This window comes from Rhinoderma darwinii, chromosome 2 (genome assembly GCF_050947455.1).
Source record: "Rhinoderma darwinii isolate aRhiDar2 chromosome 2, aRhiDar2.hap1, whole genome shotgun sequence".
NCBI classification, from domain to species: Eukaryota; Metazoa; Chordata; class Amphibia; order Anura; family Rhinodermatidae; genus Rhinoderma; species Rhinoderma darwinii.
Genome location: NC_134688.1, coordinates 167,184,149 through 167,210,850, shown reverse-complemented (window position 1 = coordinate 167,210,850; position 26,702 = coordinate 167,184,149). Strand labels below are relative to the sequence as shown.

Genomic DNA, 26,702 nt, shown 5'->3' with positions numbered 1-26,702 from the left:
CAAGTTAGTTATATTAGAAGGTAGATGCTCTGGGACTTTAAGGAGTAGTGCCGTGTGCAAAGCACTACGCAGCAATAATAAGAATTAAAATGGAGAATCATAGTGCGTGTGCAAAACACTACGCAGCAATAATAAGAATTAAAATGGAGAATCAGTGCTGTGTGCAAAGCTACGCAGCAATAATTGGGAAGATGAGGGAACGGCCCCCCTAAGAGCCAATTAAGTTGTGGAACTTTATCTAAACTTTCTGACTCATTTGTTGTTGAAATTTTGTTATAAATATCCGTGCTGATAAGAATAAAGTAGAAGCATTTTCATACAGTAACGTGTCTGTGTGTTTTTGCTACTCCGAGCTGCTCGTATTCATAGGATGATTTTTAAAAGCTAATTTGGAGCTGGATGGAACTCAAGGCGTGTGGGCTGGTGAATTGCCTCCACAGTTTATGGCGCCCGAACAGGGACTGCGGCACTAGGAGCCAGAGACCACCCGAACCAGGCAGAGGAGACCGGACGGGAACGTGTAGACCAAGAGCTGCAGCATAGTGTAAGAAGATTTGATTCTCACATTTTGCTCTGCATCTCCCCGTCTGGCCCCCCCTATTTTCGGATGACTAAGGCTCCACCTTAGGGAGTAAGGTATGAAGCCGCAGTTCCAGAACCCTGTACTCCCTTAGAAAGTAAGTGCCTGACTTCCATCTCAGTTTGTGTGAAAGAGGAAACTCCTGTTAGAAGTCAGTTTAGTTTGTTATACTTCTAATCTATTTTGTGTGTGTGTGCGTGTTGGAAAGTGCTGCTCAAAGAGGAAACTCCTGTTAGAAGTCAGTTTAAGTTATTTTTAGGGTTGAAAGGATACCCAGTTTAGTTAGTTTGATTTCTGGGGTGAAAGAGACCCAGAATAGTAGTTTAGTCTGATTTTGGGGTGAAAGAGACCCAAAACAGTTATTTCTGGGGTGAAAGAGACCCAGAATAGTAGTTTAGTCTGATTTTGGGGTGAAAGAGACCCAAAACAGTTATTTCTGGGGTGAAAGAGACCCAGAATAGTAGTTTAGTCTGATTTTGGGGTGAAAGAGACCCAAAACAGTTATTTCTGGGGTGAAAGAGACCCAGAATAGTAGTTTAGTCTGATTTTGGGGTGAAAGAGACCCAAAACAGTTATTTCTGGGGTGAAAGAGACCCAGAATAGTAGTTTAGTCTGATTTTGGGGTGAAAGAGACCCAAAACAGTTATTTCTGGGGTGAAAGAGACCCAGAATAGTAGTTTAGTCTGATTTTGGGGTGAAAGAGACCCAAAACAGTTATTTCTGGGGTGAAAGAGACCCAGAATAGTAGTTTAGTTTGATTTTTGGGGTGAAAGAGACCCAGAACACTTAGACTTTTGGGGTGAAAGAGACCCAGAACAATTAGACTTTTGGGGTGAAAGAGACCCAGTTTAGTTGTATTAGAAGTTGTTGGACTTGTCTAAATTTCAGTATAATAAAATAAAAGATAAAGAAACCCGGGAGTTTGCTGGTCTGATGGAGAGGTCTGGCTTTGCATCTGTGAATTACAAAAAAACCGCGGTAGGTAAGGAGCTTATTCTTACACCATTCACACATGTATTGCGTAAGCCTCAAAATTTAGCTGGCACTTCATCCAGCAGTGGTATGAAAGATGAATCCAAAAAGGTATGTTGAAAATTTTTGTGTAATGAAAGGTTGCAGAGGTGTGTACGTGATTTTAAACTGTTGATATGAAAGACATGAGAGAATTTTTGCCAGCAATTAAAATGTTGAATTAGTTAAAAATTGTGAGAAGTGTAAGACCTCCACCTTTGGAATGCAGTGACGTAGCGCATGGCGGAGAGAAGTCGTAACTCACATGTGAAGTATTTGAAATGCAAAGATTGTAGTGTCATTTGTTATTGAGTTGTGTAAAATTGTTGAGGATTAATAGTTGATCTGTTACCCGTTCGTCTGGGATTATAGTTGGGAGGTGCTGACTGGTATTGGCTCAGACCCATAGTGGATGGTTGTGAGTAATATCCTGTAGTACCACAGGGGCTTCAATGGTTAAGTCCTGATAATGTAGAATCCAGTGCAAGGAGAAGCAATTGTGTCTATATTTAATTTGCATACCAATACCCAGTGCAACAGGGAAAACTTTGAATACTGTATTAGAAAATCATTTATATTTTCCTGGCTCGTTGCCAGCCGGTGATATTGTGTGTAAGGGTCCATAAACCAGTTGTATGCATTGCCAGACTGGCATAAGGTGGGAATCAGTACAGACTGATTTCTAGCACATGATAATCCGGCATATACACTTTGATGTAAAATAACATCCAAGTAATTAAGTCTGTAGTAGTATAACATCAGACCGCTGGATTGAATACCGTTGTAATATAACATCCTGTATTCAATGAATGACCCTGACATTTAGCCCGTAAAGAAATTATCACCAACATAGATAACAGCCCCCTAAACTATAACCCACAGAGTGAACGGCTGAGCAGGGAGGATAAGATATATGTTACCAAATATAATTTGCATGTGAAACCATTGCAAAGTGCTAGAGGAAAGGGTTTGGGATATATGTTACATCACGGGCTGTATGAACCGAAAGACACCCCCCGGCAGCAAGTGTTCTGCATAAGTGAAGTGTTACCAACTCCTGCTTGAATCAATGGAGGTTTGTAAAGTATGTGAAGGCAAAATAACACACTGTAACCAAGATTGTTGAAGAGGCTGGCAGCCGTAAGAAGGAAGTTTGCATGTGATAAATAGACAATGGTTTGTGGAATGTTGAGAAATGGAGTGGAGTGGCCAGGACAAGGCATAAGTTAAAATGACAAAGCAGGTGATTACAGGTGGTGACAAGTAAGTTGATGTGAGAAAGAACAATTTGGAAAAAGGTGTAAATTTTCATAGGAAGAGTGAAGAAAACGGAGCAGCCGGGTACATTGCAGTGACTAACGTGGGTCAGAACGGGGGGGAGTGTAACATGTGTGATGTGATGAGACATCTGTGTGATGTGTGGAGTGTAACATGTGTGATGTGATGAGACATCTGTGTGATGTGTGGAGTGTAACATGTGTGATGTAATGAGACATCTGTGTGATGTATGTAATGTAACATGTGTGATGTGATGAGACATCTGTGTGATGTGTGTAATGTAACATGTCTGAAGTTTGAAACTAATGGCCACACTATAAAGCAGAACTATATTGTATGTTCTTATCTTGAACAGCAGTAATGTCTAAAATTCCTAGTGTTTTGAGTATGGGGTTAAAAATCCGAATGGAATGTTTCTTATCTTCGCGCACGCGCAGTCGTCTGTAACTACACCAAGTGAGAAAAATATAACAGCCGGCTGGATCTGTCTACAAAAAGATAAAATTTACACTGCAGATTTATGTGTTATAATGTGATAAGATTTAATGTTGGAATGTTTTGATGTTGATTCAAATTAATTAAAATACAGATATTGTGAGACACGGGGTCTTGAAAATGTATGTGCCCCCTCTGTTCCCTATTCTTATGTACAGTTTATTGGTTTGCAGTAATTAATATTACCGGATATATTATTTTCTGTTTTATTGAATAACTAATTACATTTGTTTTGTTTTTTTTTTGTTTTTTTTGTTCCAGGCTGTTGTGTATTACAGGGGGTTAAACTAGTGCCACCCCGATAGAGTGTCTAATCTCATTATGTTAATATGTAGTTTTGAACCCTGCTACATTACTTTCTCAGAGTCCAAATAGGAGGGAATGGTGAAGGGACTGATCAAGTAGTTTTGTTTTGTGTTTTATTTTGTTTTGAATTAATGAATTTGGTTCTAGGAGATCTACAAAATGTGTATGAGCTTCAAGGACCATCCCCCTCCAGCAAATTTACACAGGAGGCAGAGGTGACGTCACTCACAGATGAGTCTTTACAGATTTAGATGGGGAGAAGGAAACATTGTTTATTTTATGCCAGATTTCAGTGGGTGGGATTTACAAGTGTTCTGGATTATCAGATGAATGTGGAACAATAAAACTCCATCCTTTTGAAATGTTCTATCTGTATGTGACATGGGTTTCTGATGTAAATTTGTAATAAAGAGATTTTATTATACAGTATGTGTAGAACAGGATACGAGGCACAAGGTAAATTACCCAGAAACCACTCTCACCTTCTTGTTCATCTCAAGGAGCGGAGCTGGAGGTGCTCGCTGAGGCTTGTAACCTGGCAGAAGGTAAGACGGCCGACATTTACACTGACTCTAGGTACGCTTTTGGCATCGCCCACAATTATGGGCCCATTGGTAGTAGGAACTTTATTGGATCATCGGGTAAGCCAATTGACAGAGCAAGAGAAGACAGACATGACAACAAGAGAATGTGCAGCCAGGTATCAGTAAATTGGCTTGTCCCTGGATACAATAATGCCACCACTAGGTTTGTAGCAGCCGGCATGATGTGCGCACGGCATGACATAGGTAAAACAGCAAAGGTACCTGTGAAAAGTGCAGCCCGGCCAGATTACCCGTCCCAGCGACTGCAGAACATACAACTACCTGAGGTAGAAGTGTATGACAATGTGCTCGTGTGTGTAGACCTGTTCTCAGGGAGGCCTGAAGCCCGGCCTGTATCTTCCCCACTGCAGAACTTGTGTGTAGTGACAGGGGAATAGTGTTCTCCAAAATATTGAACTGATGTTTGTACAATAAGATGTCAGTAGTTCTCCAAATGTTGTCCCAAATTTAGTTTGTTTAATAACTGTATTCAAGAAGTAAAAACTGTGGTTACGTTTTATGTAGAGTTCTAGACCAGCGTGCCTCAGTATTGGACTATAGGAGGCGTCAGATAAAGGTACAGAAATGGAATATTCCCATTTGAAAACATTTTTATTTATTCCTTTTTTTTCCTGTTGTTGTTGTAAAGGAAAATTGTGAAAAGAAAATTATGTGCTGTATATATATATATATATATATATATATATATATATATATAAAAGAAGAAAAATGAGTTTGCATGTATCACTTTTGGTTATTGCTTAATGTGAACGTTTAATGTAAAGATGTTATTTGTTAATGTTTTTTTTTCCCCTAATTGAATTATCTAATTAAGATCAATTAATGTTTATGCGATGAAAAAGTTTGTTCTCCACAGGAAGAGTCCAACTGGGAGCGGAAGGCGTGAGAACCAGATTCTGACAGAATGTGGACGGATAAGGGAACGTGAACCGGTAACACCCAAGGCACTCTTGATAGCACTTGTATTGATGGTGTATGACCTCACATATGCCCCAAGACTGCAAGGATCGATTTGGTAAGATCTAATTGGTATGTCCCAGGCTTTACAGCTGTTGCTGCTAAATTCTGTTAGAGCTGTTTGATTTGCCTACAGAACAGTCCTGGCAGACCGGTGCCAACCTTATCATACCCGCCTCCCACGAAGAGAACAGACCTTGAGAGGCCTTCCCATGCAATACAAATTAGAGTAAGAAAAATTGGTTTGCGACATTTGTCAGATAAACATGTGGAATCTGTGTATATTTTGGTGAGCTGGAAATGTTCCAGGCAATCAGCTCAGATCAAGGTACAAATCCTGCTGAAAAGAGTGACACCAAGTGCAAATGAAATGTACCCAATAATTACACATCTTCTAGGTGCCCTGTTCATTGGAGCAGAGAAGTTTTTCATATATAAAAGGTGTTTGTTTGTTTGATTTAGTTTAAGGGCCTGACATTGTTATTGTATGTACTTAGAACAACTTTTATAGTACGTAGATGTTATCACCAGATTAGTAACAATTGACAAGGGTTGGGGTTCCCCAGCAAGTGCCAGTAAACATGAACTAAAAGATTTTTAATGCAATGAACTCCATTACTGAGATGCGGCAAACGCAGCCGGAGCCAGTACAACGCGTTTGTCATGAACTGACGGCAGTGTCACAATTCCAAGCAGCGGCCCAGACAAGTAAGAAGACAGCTGAGCGGAGGGTTTGTGGGGTCACAATAACACCCCACTAATCCGCCTACGTGGGATCTCACACCAGGCTCACAGCATGAGGTGTTGTGTATAGCCCGGTGACGCATACTAAGAGAGACGGTGTCTGACAGACGAGAAGGACCAAACCAAGTCCTGATGACATCAGCAAAGATCAAAGTAAAGACCGAAGATTTGAGTGAATCTGTCAGCAGTATCAAGCGTTTTAATAAGTAAGTGACTAGGAGGGGGTAATTATAAATCCCCCATTGGACACCACTGTGCAGTCTGACTCCACAATTGTATGGGTTACCCTGAGGCCGACAGTCAGTGAAGAACAGAAGATAGAAGAGGATGATGATGATAATGATGATGTACAAGACTTGTCAATACACTAGTGGGACCCCATACCCAAACTGGACATTGGTGATGGCATCATATAAGTTGTGGCCCTATTGATATATTGTTTGAGTATTATAATCATAATATATAATTTCTGTAATTAAAATATGAGAAAAGGGAGGGTTTGTAAAGGATGGTTTATTTGCTTATATTCTCTGTATGAAATTACATTGTGAATTATCAAGCAGGATGCCGAATTACAAAGATATGTATGATGTGAAAGTGATTATGATGTTTAAATGATTTAGTTTTGTGCAGCAGCCATTTTGTCTGGAGTTCCCATCTTGGTTCTTTTGTAGTGAATAAGAAAGTCATTTCCTTTAACACAAGTTATGTTGATTTCATATGTTTTATCTTTGATTTTGGGCTCCCATATGAAGCTTGTAGAGAAAGAACAGGGAGTGAGAAGGGAGAGTGGCAAATATGCTTGTGGGAGAGCCTCCCCCATCTTACAGAAAATGTTTGTATATAGAGATAAAACCACAGAGTGTATGTATGGTTACGGAGGACCCAACACACTAAAACCTTTTTATTACAGGTACCCTTTTCTGGATGTATATTTAATGTTAGTTATATAGAATGGAAGAACCAGACTATTGTATTTCTCCCGGATTTGGATGAGATTGTAAGCACAGTATGGGTACCGGACCCATTGCCAACACTTAATATTAGTTTCCCCTTAGATGAGTTGAACAAAGTTCTAAAAGACGCAGAAGAGTTAAAAGAGATGGTTAGGAGACATAATGTTACACTACAAACAGTCAAAATGAATGCTATTATAAGTGGGAAAACGCTGCGATATTTAGGATCCCAGATTAAGGCGGACACGGCTCATCACTGGTATGATATATATGTACTGTACACAGGGTTTTCTGCCAGTTCAGTGTTAAGCTATTTATTCCAACTATTAATATGTATTATGATTGTTTTTGTTATTATGATTTGTTTTAATTGTTATGTGTTTTATAAGATACGGAGAGCTTTCACAGCGAGGCCTCTAGAAAGAAGTGACAGGTTGTTGTGAAATTAGAGGCAGGTAAAGATTACCAGACCTATAAAATCACAAAAGGGGGGAAATGTGAAAGCAAAAATATTTTCCAAAGTGTTTTAGACTTAATGTATATCTTATATACTTATATCCTTATATGCTTGTACAAGTTAGTTATATTAGAAGGTAGATGCTCTGGGACTTTAAGGAGTAGTGCCGTGTGCAAAGCACTACGCAGCAATAATAAGAATTAAAATGGAGAATCATAGTGCGTGTGCAAAACACTACGCAGCAATAATAAGAATTAAAATGGAGAATCAGTGCTGTGTGCAAAGCTACGCAGCAATAATTGGGAAGATGAGGGAACGGCCCCCCTAAGAGCCAATTAAGTTGTGGAACTTTATCTAAACTTTCTGACTCATTTGTTGTTGAAATTTTGTTATAAATATCCGTGCTGATAAGAATAAAGTAGAAGCATTTTCATACAGTAACGTGTCTGTGTGTTTTTGCTACTCCGAGCTGCTCGTATTCATAGGATGATTTTTAAAAGCTAATTTGGAGCTGGATGGAACTCAAGGCGTGTGGGCTGGTGAATTGCCTCCACAGGACAAAAGAATAAACACGAACAATTAAAAATTGTAGCCAATGTTGCTTTTGCAAACGCTCTATTTTTTCTCTATCTGCATGTATTGCCAGATAGAGTATGAGGTGTTCAGATTGCAAGGTGTCAGACCAGCAGCTGCAGACTGCCGGGCTATATTAGATGCCGAATAATGTGCGTGCTAGGAATGCTAGTAAAGCCAGGCTGTTTAAAACAATAGGTATAGCCCCCCCGACATGTTTCGCTGTCAACACAGCGTCCTCAGGGGATCAAAACGGGGCTAGTAAACGCGCGTGCATATTGTCACTCCCTTTAAAGACTTTGATTTACATCGTACAGGATTCACCTGTATCAGAACCAATAAGGGCTCTATTCAGAAGACGAGCCTCCAAAACTCCAGATTGACATGTGAATTGGCCAATGTGGGGATCGCTTGTGTGGCCCAATTGAAATGCGCCAAATGCGCATGGGCACTGAACTCATCGCTGGACTTAGTCGGTTTCTTAAGAGATTTAACTCTATTAGCGGGGCATGCGCATATCAAATCCGGCTGGTCTTAGTCACTTTTTGACGTATTTAGCGGTAGTGCGCATGTCTGAGCTTACACCGAGGTAAGCCTCCATACTAGATGATTGGCATCTGCATTATCCAATATGGGGAAAGTATGTCTGGCCAATTAAGGTGCGCCGGATGCGCATGGGCACCAGATTCACGGCTGTACATAGTCAGATTATGATTACAACCCGACTATCTTTTCGCGCATGCGTATATAACTGCTAGCTAGACTTAGCAGGTTTTAACATTTATAGGGGAATCTGTGCACATGTCTAGGTTCTTAGAAAATAGAAGTGAACAAGTAAAGCGCGCTTGCGCAGTGGAATCACGGAGAGACTTAGTCAATATTTGTGGTGAAGAGCTGGATATATTAGTGATGTAAGTGCACTGTGCTACCAGTGGGATTAAGTTGGATCATGCAGATGTCTGAATCAGTGCGCACATCTGGGTACTTACGAGATGCAGCAGCAGGGGTTCTACTAAGGATAAGGTACGTATTTCCATATATATGCTATCCATACTATAAGTTAGCGTACAGAATGCTTTATGTCCCACATTTAGGGCAAGTCCGATATATTGGTTCAATTATAAAGGAGAGGAAAACAATAGGGGAGATGACAAGTAGTCCAGATGGACATATCTATTATATATCATATAAGTTATTTTTATGGAGATATCTTGTCATTTTTGAATAAAGATATCTAGTCATTTTTTCAATAGAGATATTGTTTGGTCATCATGGTTACATAGTAATTGATATAAAATTATGATTCAATATAGGGCGATGGCACTATAGGAAAGCTACGAAGGTGAAGCCCTCATTCAGCCCATTTGGGCTTAGAGATCTAAGCCTATGAATCCATTTGGCTTCTTCTTGCAGAAGTTTTTTGTCAAGGTTGCCCGCCCTGGGACCCAAGTTAACTTGGGTAATGCCCCAAAATTTCAGGGCATTAATGTCACCTTGATGGTGATATCTGATGTGTTTAGAAAGCGGTGTATCTTCTTTCGTGTTGATCGTACTTTTGTGTTTTGAAATTCTTCTACGCAGTTGTTGAGTGGTCTTGCCCACATATAATTTTGGGCAGGGGCACTGTGCAGCATAGACAATGCCACTGCTTTGGCAATTTATAAATTGTTTGATGGTAAAAATCTTGCCATCAACTGGATTAGAGAAGGTTTTGGTTGTCGGCATTAGAGGGCAAAAGGAACATCTGCCACACGGGAAGGATCCCTGTGTTGGAGGTGGAAGCCAGCTTTTTTGTGAAGATGTTGGTCGGGAGTAGTGGCTATGTGTCAAATGTTCACGGAGGTTCTTACCTCTCCTGTAAGTGATGTTAGGAACGTTAGAGATTGTATCACAAAGGTCAGTGTCTGTTAGTAGAATAGACCAGTGTTTTTTTAGGATATCTTTGATTTGATAGGAACAGTTATCAAAGTTCCCTATACATCTGACAAGGGGGGATTGTTTGGTGTTATCAGGATTAGATTTATCATTCTCCTTCTTACCATGGAGTAAGTCATCCCTCGATGTTGCCCTGGCCCTAGCATAGGCTCTATGCAGGGTTTTCTTTGGGTATCCACGTGCGAGAAATTTTTGATATAATGTGTCGCATTCTAGTTGGAAGGTGGTTTCTTCAGAGCAGTTTCTCTTCGCTCTTAGGTATTGCCCGATTGGAATGCCTTTTTTGAGGGCCAGTGGATGGAAACTTCCCCAGTGCAGGAAACTGTTTGTTGCAGTTTCTTTTCTGTAAATATTAGTTTGGACAGCCCCACCAGGGTTCAGGGTGATTTTTAGATCCAAAAAATTAATTTCTTTTGTGTGTATGGTGTAGGTGAATTTCATCCCAATCTGGTTATTGTTGATGATATCCATGAAATCAGAAAAAAGAGCAGTGTTCCCCTCCCCAAAAATAAGTATGTCATCTATGTATCTACCCCAAAACAAAATGTGACAAGTGAAGAAGAGTAGATCATCGTTAAAAATGAAAGTGTCCTCCCACCACCCTAGAAATAAATTGGCATAAGTGGGTGCACAGACGGTGCCCATAGCTGTGCCTTTGAGTTGGTGATAGAATTTTTTATCGAAAAGGAAATAATTGTGTGTAAGTAAGAATTGTAGTAGAGATACAGTGAAATTATTGTGTGCCTGAAACTGAGTCCCCTTGGTGCTCAAAAAGTGTCGGACAGCATTGAGGCCCAGATCATGATTGATGTTAGTGTACAGTGACTCGACATCAATGCTTGCTATTAGTGTGGTGGGGGAAACATTAATCCCCTGGATCCTGGTGAGGGTGTCTTTTGTATCTCGTAGAAACGACGGTAGAGCTGTGACAAAAGATGACAAAATTTCGTCTACATACGTACTGATACCTTGTGTTAAGTTGTCATTACCGGAGACGATTGGTCTGCTGGGTATTGGTGTAACATTTTTATGTATTTTTGGCAAGACATAAAAAGTTGCCAAAGTGGGGGTAGAGTTATACATGGATTTAAATTCCTCTAATGATATTAAACTGCTTGACCTCGCGTCATCCAATAGTATGCGTAATTCAGACAGATATCGTTCAGTCGGATTACCATCTAGTACCTTGTATGTGGATGTGTCATTGAGAAGTCTTTGAACCATGGAAACATAGTCTGTTCGATTAAGAATGACAATGTTACCCCCCTTGTCAGATGATTTGAATATGATTTCCTCATTTTTACTAAGTTCCTCTAATGCTGTTTTCTCTGATTTACTTAGGTTACTGCGAAGTTTTTGTTTGTGCGCTTGAAGTTTTTTAAGGTCCGCACTAACCATTTTGACAAATATATCAATATGTGGGTATTGTGAGATAGGAGGTGTTAATCGTGACCTAGGTCGTAGTGAAGAGAAAGGACCTGTAGCCGTATCAACCGTGTATTCATTTTAATTTGATAAATCTTCTAATGCACGTAAGGTGGTGAGTTCAGTGTGGTTCAAAGAAGTGGTATCATCAGATTTGTTCTTAAAATATTTATGTAGGGCAAGTTTTCTTGCAAATAAATTGATGTCTTTTGTCCACGTGAATTCATCAAAATTTGGAGTGGGGGTATATGATAAACCTTTGCACAGAAGTGATTTTTGCTGTGAGCTCAGTTTAAGTTGAGATAGATTGATCACTTGCATATCGTCTAGACGGCATTTGTCGCTATGTGTTATTTGGTCTGGCTCCACGGTATGTTGTGCAGTCCTAAAAAAGGAATCGCAGAAAAAGTGTTGGTTGGTGCTGGGGCTAATGAGCCCGTATTTCCAACGTTCATAACATTCCTCACTGGGCCATCTGTATATTTCCCTATGGGAAAAGGAGTGGTGGGTGTCCCTGTTGTAGGTATATGGGATGTTGAGGATGAGGAGGTAGCATGTCCAGAGATAGCTGAAGTAGCCGGGCCAGCGGTACGTTGCCCGTTGTGAATTGGCCATAAGGGTGGTGTTCCCCTAGGGCCAGTAGATGTTCTTTTTGATGGGTTGTATTTTCTGTTTTTTATTTTTCGTTTGGCTCCTAGTCTGTTATAGTCAGAAGGTATTCTGGACTCTTCGGTACCAGATATATCTGACTCAGAGATATCTATAAATCTGTTGTCACGATTCTGAGGAGTGGGAGGGGCACGGCTACGATATGTGTATATTTGACCTGTGTCAAAATCTCTGCGGTCTCTAATGTATTTTCTATGTTTTCTCTCCTTTATTTCTCTCTGTAGATATTCAATATTTTTTTGTAGTTTTATTTCACACTCATTAAATTCTGGCGTTGAACTGAAGTTCTGAATGTCATGAATTTCCTTTTCCAATTGTGAACCAACTTTGAGATGATCTCTTTTTTCAAAATCCAGAAGATATTGCATTAGACGAAAAGAGCTTTCAGTATTTGTTCCCATCCCTTAATGAAGTTGGTATCGCTACGGTAGAATTAGGAATTAAATTAATGCGTAAACCTCTATATATTATTTGTTGTTGGATGTATGTCTCCAAGCTGGTAATTTCCCAGCAGGATCTCACTATTGTTTATAGGTTTTTTGAAGGTCTCTAAATGCAGTCTGTACGTCAAATTGGTGTAATGGTATGCTTTCCGTGGAAAAAACGAACAATGCTTCAGAAGCTAAGTCGTCTGGATTCAATTTTCTAGATAGAAAATTTGCCATCACCTGGTTAGAGATAATTGGTGTATATATGTATATATTTTGGACCAATGTATGTCAATACAACACAGATAAAGGGTCTAGATATAGGGTGATTAACCCAATTGAAGTATAGATGCTGAAAGGACCCTAGTAGTTGGCAGGTCTATAGTAAATACAAAAGGAAGCAAATGTGCCTGAGGAACACTGAAGACAAATTTCCCAACTGCTAACTGATATTATTAAAAAGTAACTTTTATTATTTCATTTAAAGATGTCCATAGGGACAAAAGAATAAACACGAACAATTAAAAATTGTAGCCAATGTTGCTTTTGCACACGCTCTATTTTTTCTCTATCTGCATGTATTGCCAGATAGAGTATGAAGTGTTCAGATTGCAAGGTGTCAGACCAGCAGCTGCTATATTAGATGCCGAATAATGTGCGTGCTAGGAATGCTAGTAAAGCCAGGCTGTTTAAAACAATAGGTATAGCCCCCCCCCGACATGTTTCGCTGTCAACACAGCGTCCTCAGGGGATCAAAACGGGGCTAGTAAACGTGCGTGCATATTGTCACTCCCTTTAAAGACTTTGATTTACATCGTACAGGATTCACCTGTATCAGAACCAATAAGGGCTCTATTCAGAAGACGAGCCTCCAAAACTCCAGATTGACATGTGAATTGGCCAATGTGGGGATCGCTTGTGTGGCCCAATTGAAATGCGCCAAATGCGCATGGGCACTGAACTCATCGCTGGACTTAGTCGGTTTCTTAAGAGATTTAACTCTATTAGCGGGGCATGCGCATATCAAACCCGGCTGGTCTTAGTCACTTTTTGACGTCTTTAGCGGTAGTGCGCATGTCTGAACTTACACCGAGGTAAGCCTCCATACTACATGATTGGCATCTGCATTAGCCAATATGGGAAAAGTATCTCTGGCCAATTAAGGTGCGCCGGATGCGCATGGGCACCAGATTCACGGCTGGACATAGTCAGATTATCATTACAACCCGACTATCTTTTCGCGCAGGCGTATATAACTGCTAGCTGGACTTAGATACAGGGCCCATGTGTGATACTGTCTGTCAAGGTAGGCTTAAATACAGGGTCCAGTAGACAGTAATCTTATACAATCACGCTGTGCAGTGAAAGAAGCTGGGCTGGAACAATCAGAAGTGTATGACGCTGATTGGTCACTGATTGGTCAGCGTCATACACTCCTCTGTACAACGCCCAGTTGGTAAAAAGTTAAAACACACGCAGTTGGTCATTAAGAAACTAATTAGCATAAATCTAAAATTGCTCATAACTTGCTAAAAAATTATCGTTTTTCAAAATAAAAACCACTGTTATCTACATTACAGCGCCGATCAGATTATGAAGGAGATAGGGCACTTATAATCTGGTGACAGAGCCTCTTTAAACTGTTCTACAATGCTGTTATCCTAATTGAAAAAGAAAAAAAGCAGCCTCAGCCCTAATGCACACGACCATGTGTGCCACCTGAGTCCCGTCTGTGATCCATGGAAAGATAAGACATGGTCTATCTTTCCATGGATCGGAGAGTCCGGTCTCTTTTCACACACCCGATTAGCACACTAAAGTGAATGGATCTGTGAAAATTATCAGGTGCCACTCGGATTCCATGAAAAACGGCCCAAGTGCCACTCGCTTGTGTGCAATTAGGCTTGTCAAGTGATCTTGTATTTTCAATTTAAAAAATCCAATAGTGCTTCAACATATGAATTTTCTTACCAATTCGTGAATCATAAAACAGTAAGGCTGGGTTCACACGACCTATTTTCAGGCGTAAACGAGGCGTATTATGCCTCGATTTACGCCTGAAAATAGGGCTACAATACGTCGGCAAACATCTGCCCATTCATTTGAATGGGTTTGCCGACGTACTGTGCAGACGACCTGTAATTTACGCGTCGTCGTTTGACAGCTGTCAAACAACGACGCGTAAATTGACTGCCTCGGCAAAGAAGTGCAGGACACTTCTTTGCAACGTAATTTGAGCTGTTCTTCATTGAAGTCAATAAAGAGCAGCTCAAGATTTACGAGCGTCACAGACGCCTCGCATAATGCGAGGAGGAGCTTTTACGTCTGAAACGAGGCAGCTGTTTTCTCCTGAAAACAGTCTGTCTTTTCAGACGTAAAAGGCACTTCTCGTGTGCACATACCCTAACTGGTAGAACTATCTGTTCTCTGTTCAGTAGAAAATGTTATATTCTTGAGTGTATTTGCTTCCTTGCACACCAATGGAGAAAGGGTTCACAGGTAATATGGCATAAGAATGTTGAGTTAATCTTTGGTGATTTGGGGTGTCAACACACATAGTTTCTACGACAGCCCCACAATTTTATAGTGTGCTTTTTATTTAAAAAAATAAATAAATGCATCTGAAAAAAAATAACAATTCCCTAAAATGTCATTTATGAAGTTGCTCCAAGCATCGGTCTATATTGTGCGTACCATTTGCAGACTACAGACTAGCGGTTAACACTATATTTACAATTTCTAACCATAAATATTTACTTAACTCCTGGAATCTGTGACTTGGGATGTACAGTAAAGTAGATCCTACTCCAGCTCACTCATCATTAAGAATATGCCTTTTTCCCTATATAGGTGATATATAGCGATGTGCCCTTCTCTCCAATATAAATGCAGACATGCCAGCTCGTGTCTATAAAGACCTCATACCCTAGGAGTTAATTAAACAATAGGGCTGCCGTCTTATGTATTCTATTGTGTCTCCTGTAGGACGTGGAGCAGATTAATGATCAGTGGGTCCCCCCTCCTTGAGGACAGGAGCACAGTCGCCTGTCACCACATCCACCTCCATCTGCAACCTCCCCCCAGCCCCCCTCCCCCTCCACACCCGATAAGAGGAGAGCCGGAGGATGAGGTGCTCTGTCTGATCCCCGCAGCCTAATCGTCTTCCACCCTGGGTTCAGGGACTTGCTATGGATGCTGAGCATTTGGAGTGTGTGCCCTGTGTGCACCCTGGGCTCCCCGCTGCAGAGGAGGAAGACAGCTGGGAGGGAGCTGATGAAGCTGTGGGTGATGAGGAAGGAAGAGGGCAGCAGGATGTACCAGTACCCGAATCTACAGAGACCCCTCAACTGGGGATCGATCAGAAAGGTACGTGCATAGAGCCCTCGCCCCATTCAACAAGCTTCCCCTTCAGCCTTCCTCCTATCCCTGCAAGGCGCAGCTGCCTACAACATGTCATTCATCAGACTATACCCCAATATGATCTGCCAAATAATAATTCATCTCTGGACATCTGGGTTACATATATTTATAAAGCTTATAAAAGGATAGAGGTAGTTTAATATATCCCACATGACGCAGATGAAGGGATGCAGACTACCTGTAGATGCCACCAGAACTTAGTCTGCCAGGTTCATGCACAGTGGTATAATGAAGACTCCTGGGTACACACAACATGGAGACTTCTTCTGTATAACAATGGTTATGTGGCATGCAGATCTGGGATATGTTGTCTATAGAGATACCCCAACATTTTTCCCCTCTGCCTTCCCAGGATAAATAGATGATGGCAAGATTTAATATGGTTTTATGTATAATAAATGTTATTAGTTCCCAGAATATAATACTGTTTTATATTAGACATAGCCAGAAATAATAAGCATTCCACCTAAAATCCATAAATTCCTGGAAATATGTCTATGAGTTCCCCTTTTGTGTCTTTTACTCGAATCAACCGTTCATAAGTTTTTTTAATGTTTCTATTGAACATTTTAACATATATATAACCTTTACAGAAAACTAATGAGTTGTTACCCAGCTTTTGGCACATAAAACTGCATTGTTCAAAGTTACATTCCGCAACGATGAAGATTCATATGTCAAAGTCTTTGAAAAGCTGAGTGATAATCCCAATGAATCCTGTATTTAGTGGTTGTCACTGAGTGTCTGTTGCCTATAGAGAAATAAGTACTTTATATAAGGAGACAGATCAGAGACTTTGCAGTATTATATTAATATTAATATTTAATACATAAATGTACAAAAGTTATTATTTTAGTTTTTTTCCAACTTTAGGAAATATTTAAATGTACATATTGGTGTATCCTTTTCTTTACACTACATTGTCATTTTATATCATATTAAGAATAAGCAAAAGGCTGCAGAATAATTGTAAAAGTAGCTTTTCAAGGAAACAATAATAATGCTGACACTTTATTCACATCTGTGTTTGTGCCAGTTAAGAAATGATAGGGAACATAGACATGAACAAAATGTTATTCTGGTTAGATCACATAGCTCTCTTATATCTTGCAGGGTCTGCAAATATTACAATTTGATCAGTTAGTTTTATACATACTAACAGGGATTGGCCAGTCTTAAACATTTAAAAGCTATGCAACTTCCTAAAATGCTTTTTTTTTCTTTCAATTCTTTGCCATTTTCAAGATTTCTTGTTGTTGTCAGTAAATAATAACATTCTTTGTAGTCAGAAGCTGGGCATTTTGTACAGTATATAAGTATACATAAGTGCTATCAGTTAGAAATCCAGAGACAGATTTGTGCTACTGCAGAGGTTAGATCACTGAGGATTGCTTAGACTGACAAACTGTAACAAACCCTGAGCAGAGCAAAGTCAGGGCAGTTCTCAGCTGCTTAAATGTGTCTATTTTGTGACAGCAAGCTGAAATATATATATATATATATATATATATATATATATATATATATATATATACACAATGGAAAAGCAGCAGCACTCACAATGCAATTCCAAGATGGTCTCGGGTGCAAGCAGGTAATCCCGATCCAGGGGATTTAGATCAATGTTGAAGAAAATCCCACAGCACTCCGTGTTAGTGAAAAAAATGGTGGTTTATTAAGCCAGGACAAGCTGCAACGTTTCCATCCTGCTATAGGACCTTTATCAAGCATGCTTTATGCTTGATAAAGGTCCTATAGCAGGACGGAAACGTTGCAGCTTGTGCTGGCTTAATAAACCACCATTTTTTTCACTAACACGGAGTGCTGTGGGATTTTCTTCAATATATATATATATATATATATATATATATATATATATATATATATATATATATATATATATATACAGGAACTGTGATACAGAGAATATAGGTGTTTGGAAGGGATTGGCTGCAAGGTTAAATCTCAGTCCTCTAAGGGGCAGTTCACACAGAATTTTTTTGACGCAGAAGCCGCGTTGCAAAACGCGCCAAAAAAACGCTGAAAATGGCTCCCATTGATCCCAATGGGAGGCGGAGGCGTTTTTTTCCCGCGAGCGAAAAAAATGGCTCACGGGAAAAAGAAGGGAGATGCCCTATCTTCGGGCGTTTACGTCTCTGACCTCCCATTGACATCAATAGTTAGCAGAGAAAGCGTATTTCACTGCGTTTTTTTGCCCGCGGTGCTCAATGGCTGTGGGCGAAAAACGGCGTGCAGGCAATTCTGCCTGAAAAAAACTCAGTGTCAACCCAGCCTAAGGTTGACAATTGTCCCAGAGTTAGTGGGACATTACCCGATTCAGCCTTGCTCCAATGTTCAAGGAAATAGTGCTCCTGCCCTGCAGAAGAGATCAATTATATATCTTTTCTAGGGCAAAAATCGTCTTCAGCACTAAAGAGAAAGAGTTGAAGAGTTGCCTATATTGCCATTCATTGGTAACTTTCTCCTAGTGAAACAGGAGAGTGGCACAGGAGGAGGGATAAGTGGTTGGAACTGGGGACATTTTGGCTGTAACTTTATAAGGACCGGCTGACAATATATTGAGGCTCTGTGGTGCTGTTATGGGCTGCTGGCTGACACTGTTCGGATTGTCACTTATGTGTACACTGCAAATATGTACACCTGCATATTTGTGATGTACAGAAAAGCCCCGGCGTACACGCTTAAGCGTGTCTATGGGACTCCATTAATCTGATGGAGGCCAAAAGAGTATCATTTTGTCCTCCGTTAAACTGTATACGTCAGTAAACCTTTTTTCTTTTTTTTTCTGTAGCGAATAGCATAGTAGACTACGCTATTCGCTATTTCATTAATCGGAATCCTGTCAAAAAAACCATGTACTGTGCGTTATACTTTTTTTTATTAATGGGAGCCTATAGCTGACATATGCCACTGGCTTCTGTATCAGCACAGGCAGTATGTCATGAGCTTTTCAATAGCTTTTCATGACGTATCTGTTAAATGGATGCCATAATAGCCTATGGGTGACGGATGCCTGTGAGGGATGCCTAACAGTGGCATCTCTCACTCATAGGCTACTATGGCATCCGTATAACAGATACGTCATGTAAAGAATAGTCTATGGGTGACAGATGCCACTTTTATGCATCAGTTACAGCCTACGGTTAATGTCTACATCGGGAGCTTTTCTCTGAGTATATGCTAAACATCAACCCAAAAAATCATGTGAATGGGTTCTTAAGGAGCACTGAATGTATCTGTCAAGTGTGCACATGTGTCTGTGTGTCTGTGTGTGCGCATGTGTGCATGTCTCAGTAGATGTTTCTAGGCTCACATATTCTTCAACATTACAAATATTACACATAACTTATGATAGTACCCGTGCCCCGGTTCCCCTGACCTGTGTTTATGCAGATGTTTTCTAAATTTATGATTTTTTAAATGTATGATTATTACAAAAGAAATGATTTAACTTAAATGGACACTAACTTTTCAAACAACTTATGCTAATGTAATAGTATACCTGATATAGAACAACTTTGTAATTAACGTACTGTTAAAATTTAGTTGTTTTATCAATGCAGATTCTGTGTGAAGTTACTGCCAGTAGGTGTCTCCCTCCGTGTAATCTTCTGTCCACCCCCTGTTGTCAAGCAAAATCGTCCCTACTTACAGAGCAGAATTGAAGGACTGAAGAAGGCGGGTTGTGTCTCTTCACTGCCGGCCTAAACAAGTCTATGGAGGGGGGAGAAGGAGAAGGGAGCAGAATAAGACACAGACACCTTGCCAATACAAATCTATGGAGAGGGGAGAGGGAGCAGGAGGAGGGAGCAGAGAGAGAGTGAGTCAGACACAGACACGCTGCCAGTACAAGACTATGGAGAGGGGAGAGGGAGCAGGAGGAGGGAGCAGAGAGAGAGTGAGTCAGACACAGACACGCTGCCAGTACAAGACTATGGAGAGGGGAAGGGGGAGCAGGAGCAGAGTGAAAAAAACACAGACCGACTTTCTGCATGCAGCAGACAAAATATTGTTATTCCTCATGTACACATATGATCGCTTATTCTGAAAAGTCACCTGAAAAGTTATGAACGCTTTAAGGCTTGGTTCACACAACCTATTTTCAGACGTAAACGAGGTGTTTTATGCCTCGATTTACGTCTGAAAATACGGCTCTAATACGTCGGCAAACATCTGCCCATTCATTTGAATGGGTTTGCCGACGTACTGTGCCGACGACCTGTCATTTACGCGTCGCTGTCAAACGACGACGCGTAAAAAAGACGGCTCGTCAAAAGAAGTGCAGGACACTTCTTGAGACGTAATTTGAGCCGTTTTTCATTGATTCCAATGAAGAACAGCTCCAAATTACGGCCGTAATTGACGCTTCGCAAAACGCGAGTACATGCAATTACGTCTGAAATTACGGAGCTGTTTTCTCCTGAAAACAGCTCCGTAATTTCAGACGTAATGGTCGTTATCGTGTGCACATACCTTAAGATTTATCTTTATTTAAATAAGAAAAAGCAAAACAGATTTGAAAGCATTATATTTCCAAAAATGTATATAACCCATTGTTGATGTCTCTCTAATCTCAAATAATAATATAGTATAGCGGTGAAATATGGTTGTTGTTTTTTGCTAGTAGTATTGCAATTCCTCCAAAGTTGTCATAAAACATATTTTCTTATAGATGTCATATGTAACGTCGAACAATCTGTCCAACCCAGCAAGGCATGGATCCCCACTCTCTATTCCTGTTTTGAGAAAGAGCACGTCTGGTGTGCAGGGTATGAAATTATTATTCAAGAATCCATTGAAGGATACGGCGGAGTAATCTGGCCAGCAGTGAGTAACAAATTTGACATATTATGAAGCATAATTTGCGAACCATTTATGTTCTCTGAATGTGTATTCATGCCATATTTAACTTCAATAATGTGTAATCTAGTAACATAGTAAAGTCCAAAAAATACATCATCATGGAGAGCAAAGTATTTAGAAAAGTATGTCAATTTAAAAAGCCAATCCCAGAAAAGCGAAAAATTGAGATGGACAGGTCAGTGGCCTGTGGTCTACTGCTGGGGCTGTGCACTACATCATTGAATGCTCATTAAGGGCACATTCAGACATGGCGGAATTGCTGTTGAATTCCGCTGCGGACTGTCTGCAGTGGCATTCTGCAGCAGCCGTTTTTTACATTTCTTTCTATACATTTTTAGGAAACTTAGTTCAGACGTTGCAGAAAATAACTGTGCGGAAATTAGGCTGCGGTGCAGAATTTTCCCTCCGCAACATGCTCATTACATTGCGGAGAAGAAGCGGAATTTCACTGCGGATTTCAGCCTTTGCAATGCAAAAACTGAAATCTGTGGGAAGTCCGCTGTGATATCTGCAACGTCTGAATTACTGTCAAATATGCAAATGTTGGTGCAGATTCATTGCGTAATTGCCCCAAATCTGCACCAACATTTGCAGCGGAAAAACTCTGCCACGTCTGAACATGGCCTTATAATATTATTTTTATTGATCATGTCAGCAAGAACTAAATAGATACCGATGAAAGCAAAATGACATTGACTCATGACAGAATACACTTGAATCGAAGCATTCTGCAGGTTGAGGGTTAAAAGAACAAAAACTTGACTATATAATGCTAAACATCAAAAACTCGCTTTAAATCGCTTTAAATCCTAAAATTTTTCATTTCGCACATTAACTTACAGTTTACACTGTTAGTTAACGGATCCCACTTTTCTTGCTTACATTTTCGCCCGTCGCATAAGCCATTGTAGCCCAATGGCTGCATGATGTAAGAGAAACCATGAGTCAAGTAGAAAAAGCAACCGAGGGCTAGAATTACGGGATGATCTGAAGGAAATTAACCTTAAGGCTGGATTCACACTCCCTGCAGTGTGTTCAGTCCGGGACTTGCGGCCGAAATACGTTCTGTCCTTTACGGACCGAACATGCTCGTGTGAATCCAGCCTTAGGGCGGATTTACACGAACGTGTAATACGTCCGTGCAACGCGCTTGCTTTTCACACGCGTCGCACGGACCTATGCTAGTCTATAGGGCAGTGTAGACTGTCAGTGATTTTTGCGCAGCGTGAGTCCGCTGTGTAAAACTCATGACAGTTCCTATATTTCTGCGTTTTTCGCACATCACGCACCCATTGAAGTCAATAGGTGCGTGAAAATCATGCATGCCACACAGAGGCACCTCCGTGGGACGTGAGTTATTCCCGCAACAGCAGGCAAACTATGATTGCAAACAGAAAAGCACCACGTGCTTTTCTGTTTACAAACAGTGTCATAATGATGGCGGCTGCGTGAAAAGCACGCAGCCGCGCACCATATGATCATGACACACGGAGCTGTCAAGTGCCTTTTGCGCGCGCAAAACGCAGTGTTTTTTGCGCACGAAAACGCACACGCTCTTGTAAATCCGCCCTTGGGGTTATGTGCGATTGTACAAATAAGGTTATTGCTGGGACTTTTCCAGGCTTTTCAAAGAACAACTATGTGCTACATCAGGGGTCTCAAGCACGCGGGCCGCATGCGGCCCATGAGGCTGTCATCCGCGGACCGCGACCCGCGGTGAGAGGTGAGAGCGTTCCTTCAGGACGTCAGTCCTCCGGCGAATGCTGAGCCCGCGGGGAGAGGATAGAGCGGTCGGAAGGAGGAGCGCTCCTTCATGACGTCAGTCCTCCTGCGAACACATTGGTGAGCGCTCGCTCCTTCATTACGTCAGTCCCGAGTCCCGGACGCATTGGTGAGCAGTGGAAGGACAGTCCCATGAAGTGGAAAACCCCTTTAGTAGCGCCCCACACACACCACCTTTGACAGCGCTATACACCCCGGTCGAGGAGGGAGTCACAATGGAGCTACCTACATGGAAGGGGCATGTGGCGCTGTCAGCAGGGTGTGGTGTGTCGGGCCCATTCTAGAGCAAAGGAATCCCAGGCCAGTGCATCGGCATGCACTGGCTTGGGATTCCACCCCTGTGTGGTACTATCTATAGGGGGGGGGGTGATCTACAGTGGCTTGTGGCACTGTGTGGCATTACATAGGGCACTGTGGCACTATACAGAGGGCAGTGTGGCACTATACAGAGGGCACTGTGGCACTATACAGAGGGCAGTGTGGCACTACAGAGGGAACTGTGGCACTATACAGAGGGCAGTGTGGCACTACATAGGGCAGTGTAGCATTACAGAGGGCACTGTGGCACTATCTACAGAGGGCAGTGTAGCATTACAGAGGGCACTGTGGCACTATCTACAGAGGGCAGTGTGGCATTAAATAGTGCACTGTGGCACTATACAGAGGGCAGTGTGGCACTATAGAGGGCACTGTGGCACTACAGAGGGCAGTGTGGCACTACAGAGGACACTGAGGCACTATACAGAGGGCAGTGTAGCATTACAGAGGGCACTGTGGCACTATCTACAGAGGGAAGTATGGCATTAAATAGGGCAGTGTGGCACTATACAGAGGGCAGTGTGGCACTACAGAGGGCACTGAGGCACTTCAGAGGGCAGTGTAGCATTACATAGGGCACTGGGGCACTATACAGAGGGCAGTGTGGCACTACATAGGGAACTGTGGCACTATACAGAGGGCAGTGTGGCAATACAGAGGGCACTGAGGCACTACAGAGGGCAGTGTAGCATTACATAGGGCACTGGGGCACTATACAGAGGGCAGTGTGGCACTACATAGGGCAGTGTAGCATTACATAGGGCACTGGGGCACTATACAGAGGGCAGTGTAGCATTACATAGGGCACTGGGGCACTATACAGAGGGCACTGTGGCATTATCTACACAGGGCACTGTGACACTATCTACAGAGTGCACTGTGACACTATCTACAGAGGGCACTGTGGCATTATCTACAGAGGGCACTGTGGCACTATCTACAGAGTGCACTGTGGCAGTATCTACAGAGGGCACTGTGGCAGTATCTACAGAGGGCACTGTGACACTATCTACAGAGGGCACTGTGACACTATCTACAGAGGGCACTGTGACACTATCTACAGAGGGCACTGTGACACTATCTACAGAGAGCACTGTGACACTATCTACAGAGGGCACGGTGGCATTATCTACAGAGTGCACTGGCATTATCTACAGAGGGCACTGGCATTATCTACAGAGGGCACTGGCATTATCTACAGAGGGCACTGTGGCAGCATCTACAGAGGGCACTGTGGCAGCATCTACAGAGGGCACTGTGGCAGCATCTACAGAGGGCACTGTGGCAGCATCTACAGAGGGCACTGGAATTATCTACAGAGGGCACTGTGGCATTATCTACAGAGGGCACTGCGGCAGTATCTATAGAGAGCAGTGTGGCAGTATCTACAGATGGCAGTGTGGCAGTATCTACAGATGGCAGTGTGGCAGCATCTACAGAGGGCACTTTTTAATTATTGGGGGATCGGACAGTATATTTTTACTGAGGGGGGGGGGCCGCAGACTGTGTATGCAGCAGTGGCTGTACAGCGGTGGATGTGTAGGTAATAGTGCCCTGCAGAAGTGGATGTAGGTTACAGAGCTCTGCAGTCGTAGATATAGGTAACAGTGCTCTGCAGAGGTGGATGTGGATGACAGTGCTCTGCAGTGCCCTCATAGACATACAATGTATGCCTATGAGGGCACTATAATTCCATGTGGCAGCAAACTATGATATATTTCTATGGGTTGCTAACTGACATATTTTTCAATTCCCAGAGAACCCCTTTACAGTCATTAATGGCGTCGTCATCGAAAAATCGCAAGATTGCTGATGAGAAACGAATATTCCAGGACAAGTGGGAAAACTTATATTTTGTCACAGAGGTAAAAGACAGAGCCCAGTGTCTGATTTGTTTCCAGTTTATCGCGGTGCTTAAAGACTACAATGTGCGTCGACATTACATGACGCAGCATGGAGAACAGTATGATGCACTGTCTGGCAAAATACGTGATGAAAAGGTTCAGCAACTGAAAGCATCGCTTAAAAAACAGCGAACCTTTTTCTCAAGTGTTAATAAGTCAAGCAAAATCTTCAAGACCATTCACTGAAGGCCAATTCATTAAAGACTGTTTTATAAAGACATGTGAAATTATTTGTCCGGATAAACAGAAACTGTTTGAAGGCATAAGCTTTTCGGCAAATACTGTTGCTAGTAGAATCACTGAATCTGCTAGTAACATTCATCAGCAACTGATTACAAGAGCGCAAGGTTTTGCAGCATTTTCCATAGCGATTGACGAGAGTACTGGTGTAACAGATACTGCATATTGTGCTGTCTTTATTCGTGGGGTTGATGGAGACCTAAACATAACCGAAGAATTATTCGATTTATTACCTATGAAAGGCAAAACAACCGGTCGTGACATTTTTAAAGAGCTCGAAGGTTGTATTAACACAGCAGGACTGCCATGGGATAAACTCGTGTATGTGGCAACTGACGGTGCACCAGCAATGTGTTCTGAAAATGTTGGTGTTGTGGGCTTATTGAAAGCAAAACGAAACCAACTTTCTTTGTCAAGTCCTTTCAGTGCAATACACTGTATTCTGCATCAGGAAGCGCTGTGTAGCAAAAGTCTAAAAATGAAAGAAGTTGTGGACTTTGTTGTTAAGACGGTTAATTTTATACGGGCAAGAGGTCTTAACCATAGGCGGTTCACTTCTTTTTTATCCGATATGGACACTGAATATGGAGACTTGCTGTATCACACCGAGGTCAGATGGTTGAGTCGGGGAAGCGTGTTGAAGAGATTTTTTGCTTTAACATAGGAGATAGCGCTTTTTATGGCACTAAAAGATAACAACGTTTTCCAACTTTCTGACCCAGCTTTTCTATCTGATTTAGCGTTTCTAACAGATGTCACAGAACACCTCAACGCACTCAACTTGAAACTTCAGGGCCCAAAGCAGATGATTACGATGATGTATGACAGTGTCAAGGCATTCAGATGTAAGCTGTCTTTGTGGGCCAAATAGCTGATGTCTAGCAATTTGGCACATTTCTCCGCTTTGCAGTCGATACGAGTTGAACCACAACACCTTCGTTATTACTCAGATATCATTTCTCAATTACTGCAAGAGTTTGATCGACGTTTTCATGAGTTCCGGGATCTTGAACCTGAATTTGCACTCTTTGCCACTCCGTTTGCGGTAGACGTTGCTTGCGTTTCAGAAGATCTCTACAAATTTGTCTCTCAAGAAAAGTTTCCAAAACTTGTTAATGCCGCTGCCAGGATCATGACCATGTTTGGCAGTAAGTACGTATGTGAACAGTTCTTCTCTTCAATGAAGATTAACAAATCAGCGTTACGGTCAAGACTTACAGATGAAGATCTTCGTGCAACATTGCGATTGGCTACCGCGCATGATATCAAGCCCAATATTGACGTTTTTGTGTCTGCCAAACGCTGCCAACTGAGCTGCCAGACTGCATTTAGCGACACTTAAAGTGGAAAACTAGATTGTGTAAACTCAAAAATTTCCGGGAAGTTTAAACCTAGCGGTATTATTATACTAATGTTATAGTAGTTCAAATATCTAATTGATGATTCGATCTTCGGGGAATGCCCCCAACTGTAATTTGTATTGTTTGATGTACAGTATACCTTTTCTTTTAAACCTCCAATAAAAATTATTGAAACACAAATAACAACAATTTTGTATGGTATCAATTTTTTTTTGTAATGCAGCCCTTCAACTTCCAATTTTTTCAATATGCGGCCCATCCACCCGGCCGAGTTTGAGACCCGTGTGCTACATGTTCAAGACTATGGTATTTTTTACAAGAATCTGTCAGTAAGGCCCTTCTCTCTCTACATTGCTTTTCATAATGGAATGCTA

The 26,702-nt window shown here is 41.5% G+C and overlaps 1 protein-coding gene across 1 annotated transcript in view; it reads left to right on the top strand.

Annotated features, from left to right (window-relative positions):
* The first annotated feature begins 15,434 nt into the window (after window positions 1–15,434).
* METTL21C (methyltransferase 21C, AARS1 lysine) overlaps window positions 15,435–26,702 on the top strand; it is a 28,327-nt gene continuing 17,059 nt past the window's right edge. Inside the window, exons 1-2 of the mRNA XM_075852460.1 lie at window positions 15,435–15,785; window positions 20,533–20,687. Coding sequence (XP_075708575.1) covers window positions 15,608–15,785; window positions 20,533–20,687 — 333 coding nt within the window. The 5' untranslated portion in view covers window positions 15,435–15,607. The remainder of the gene's footprint in view (window positions 15,786–20,532; window positions 20,688–26,702) is intronic.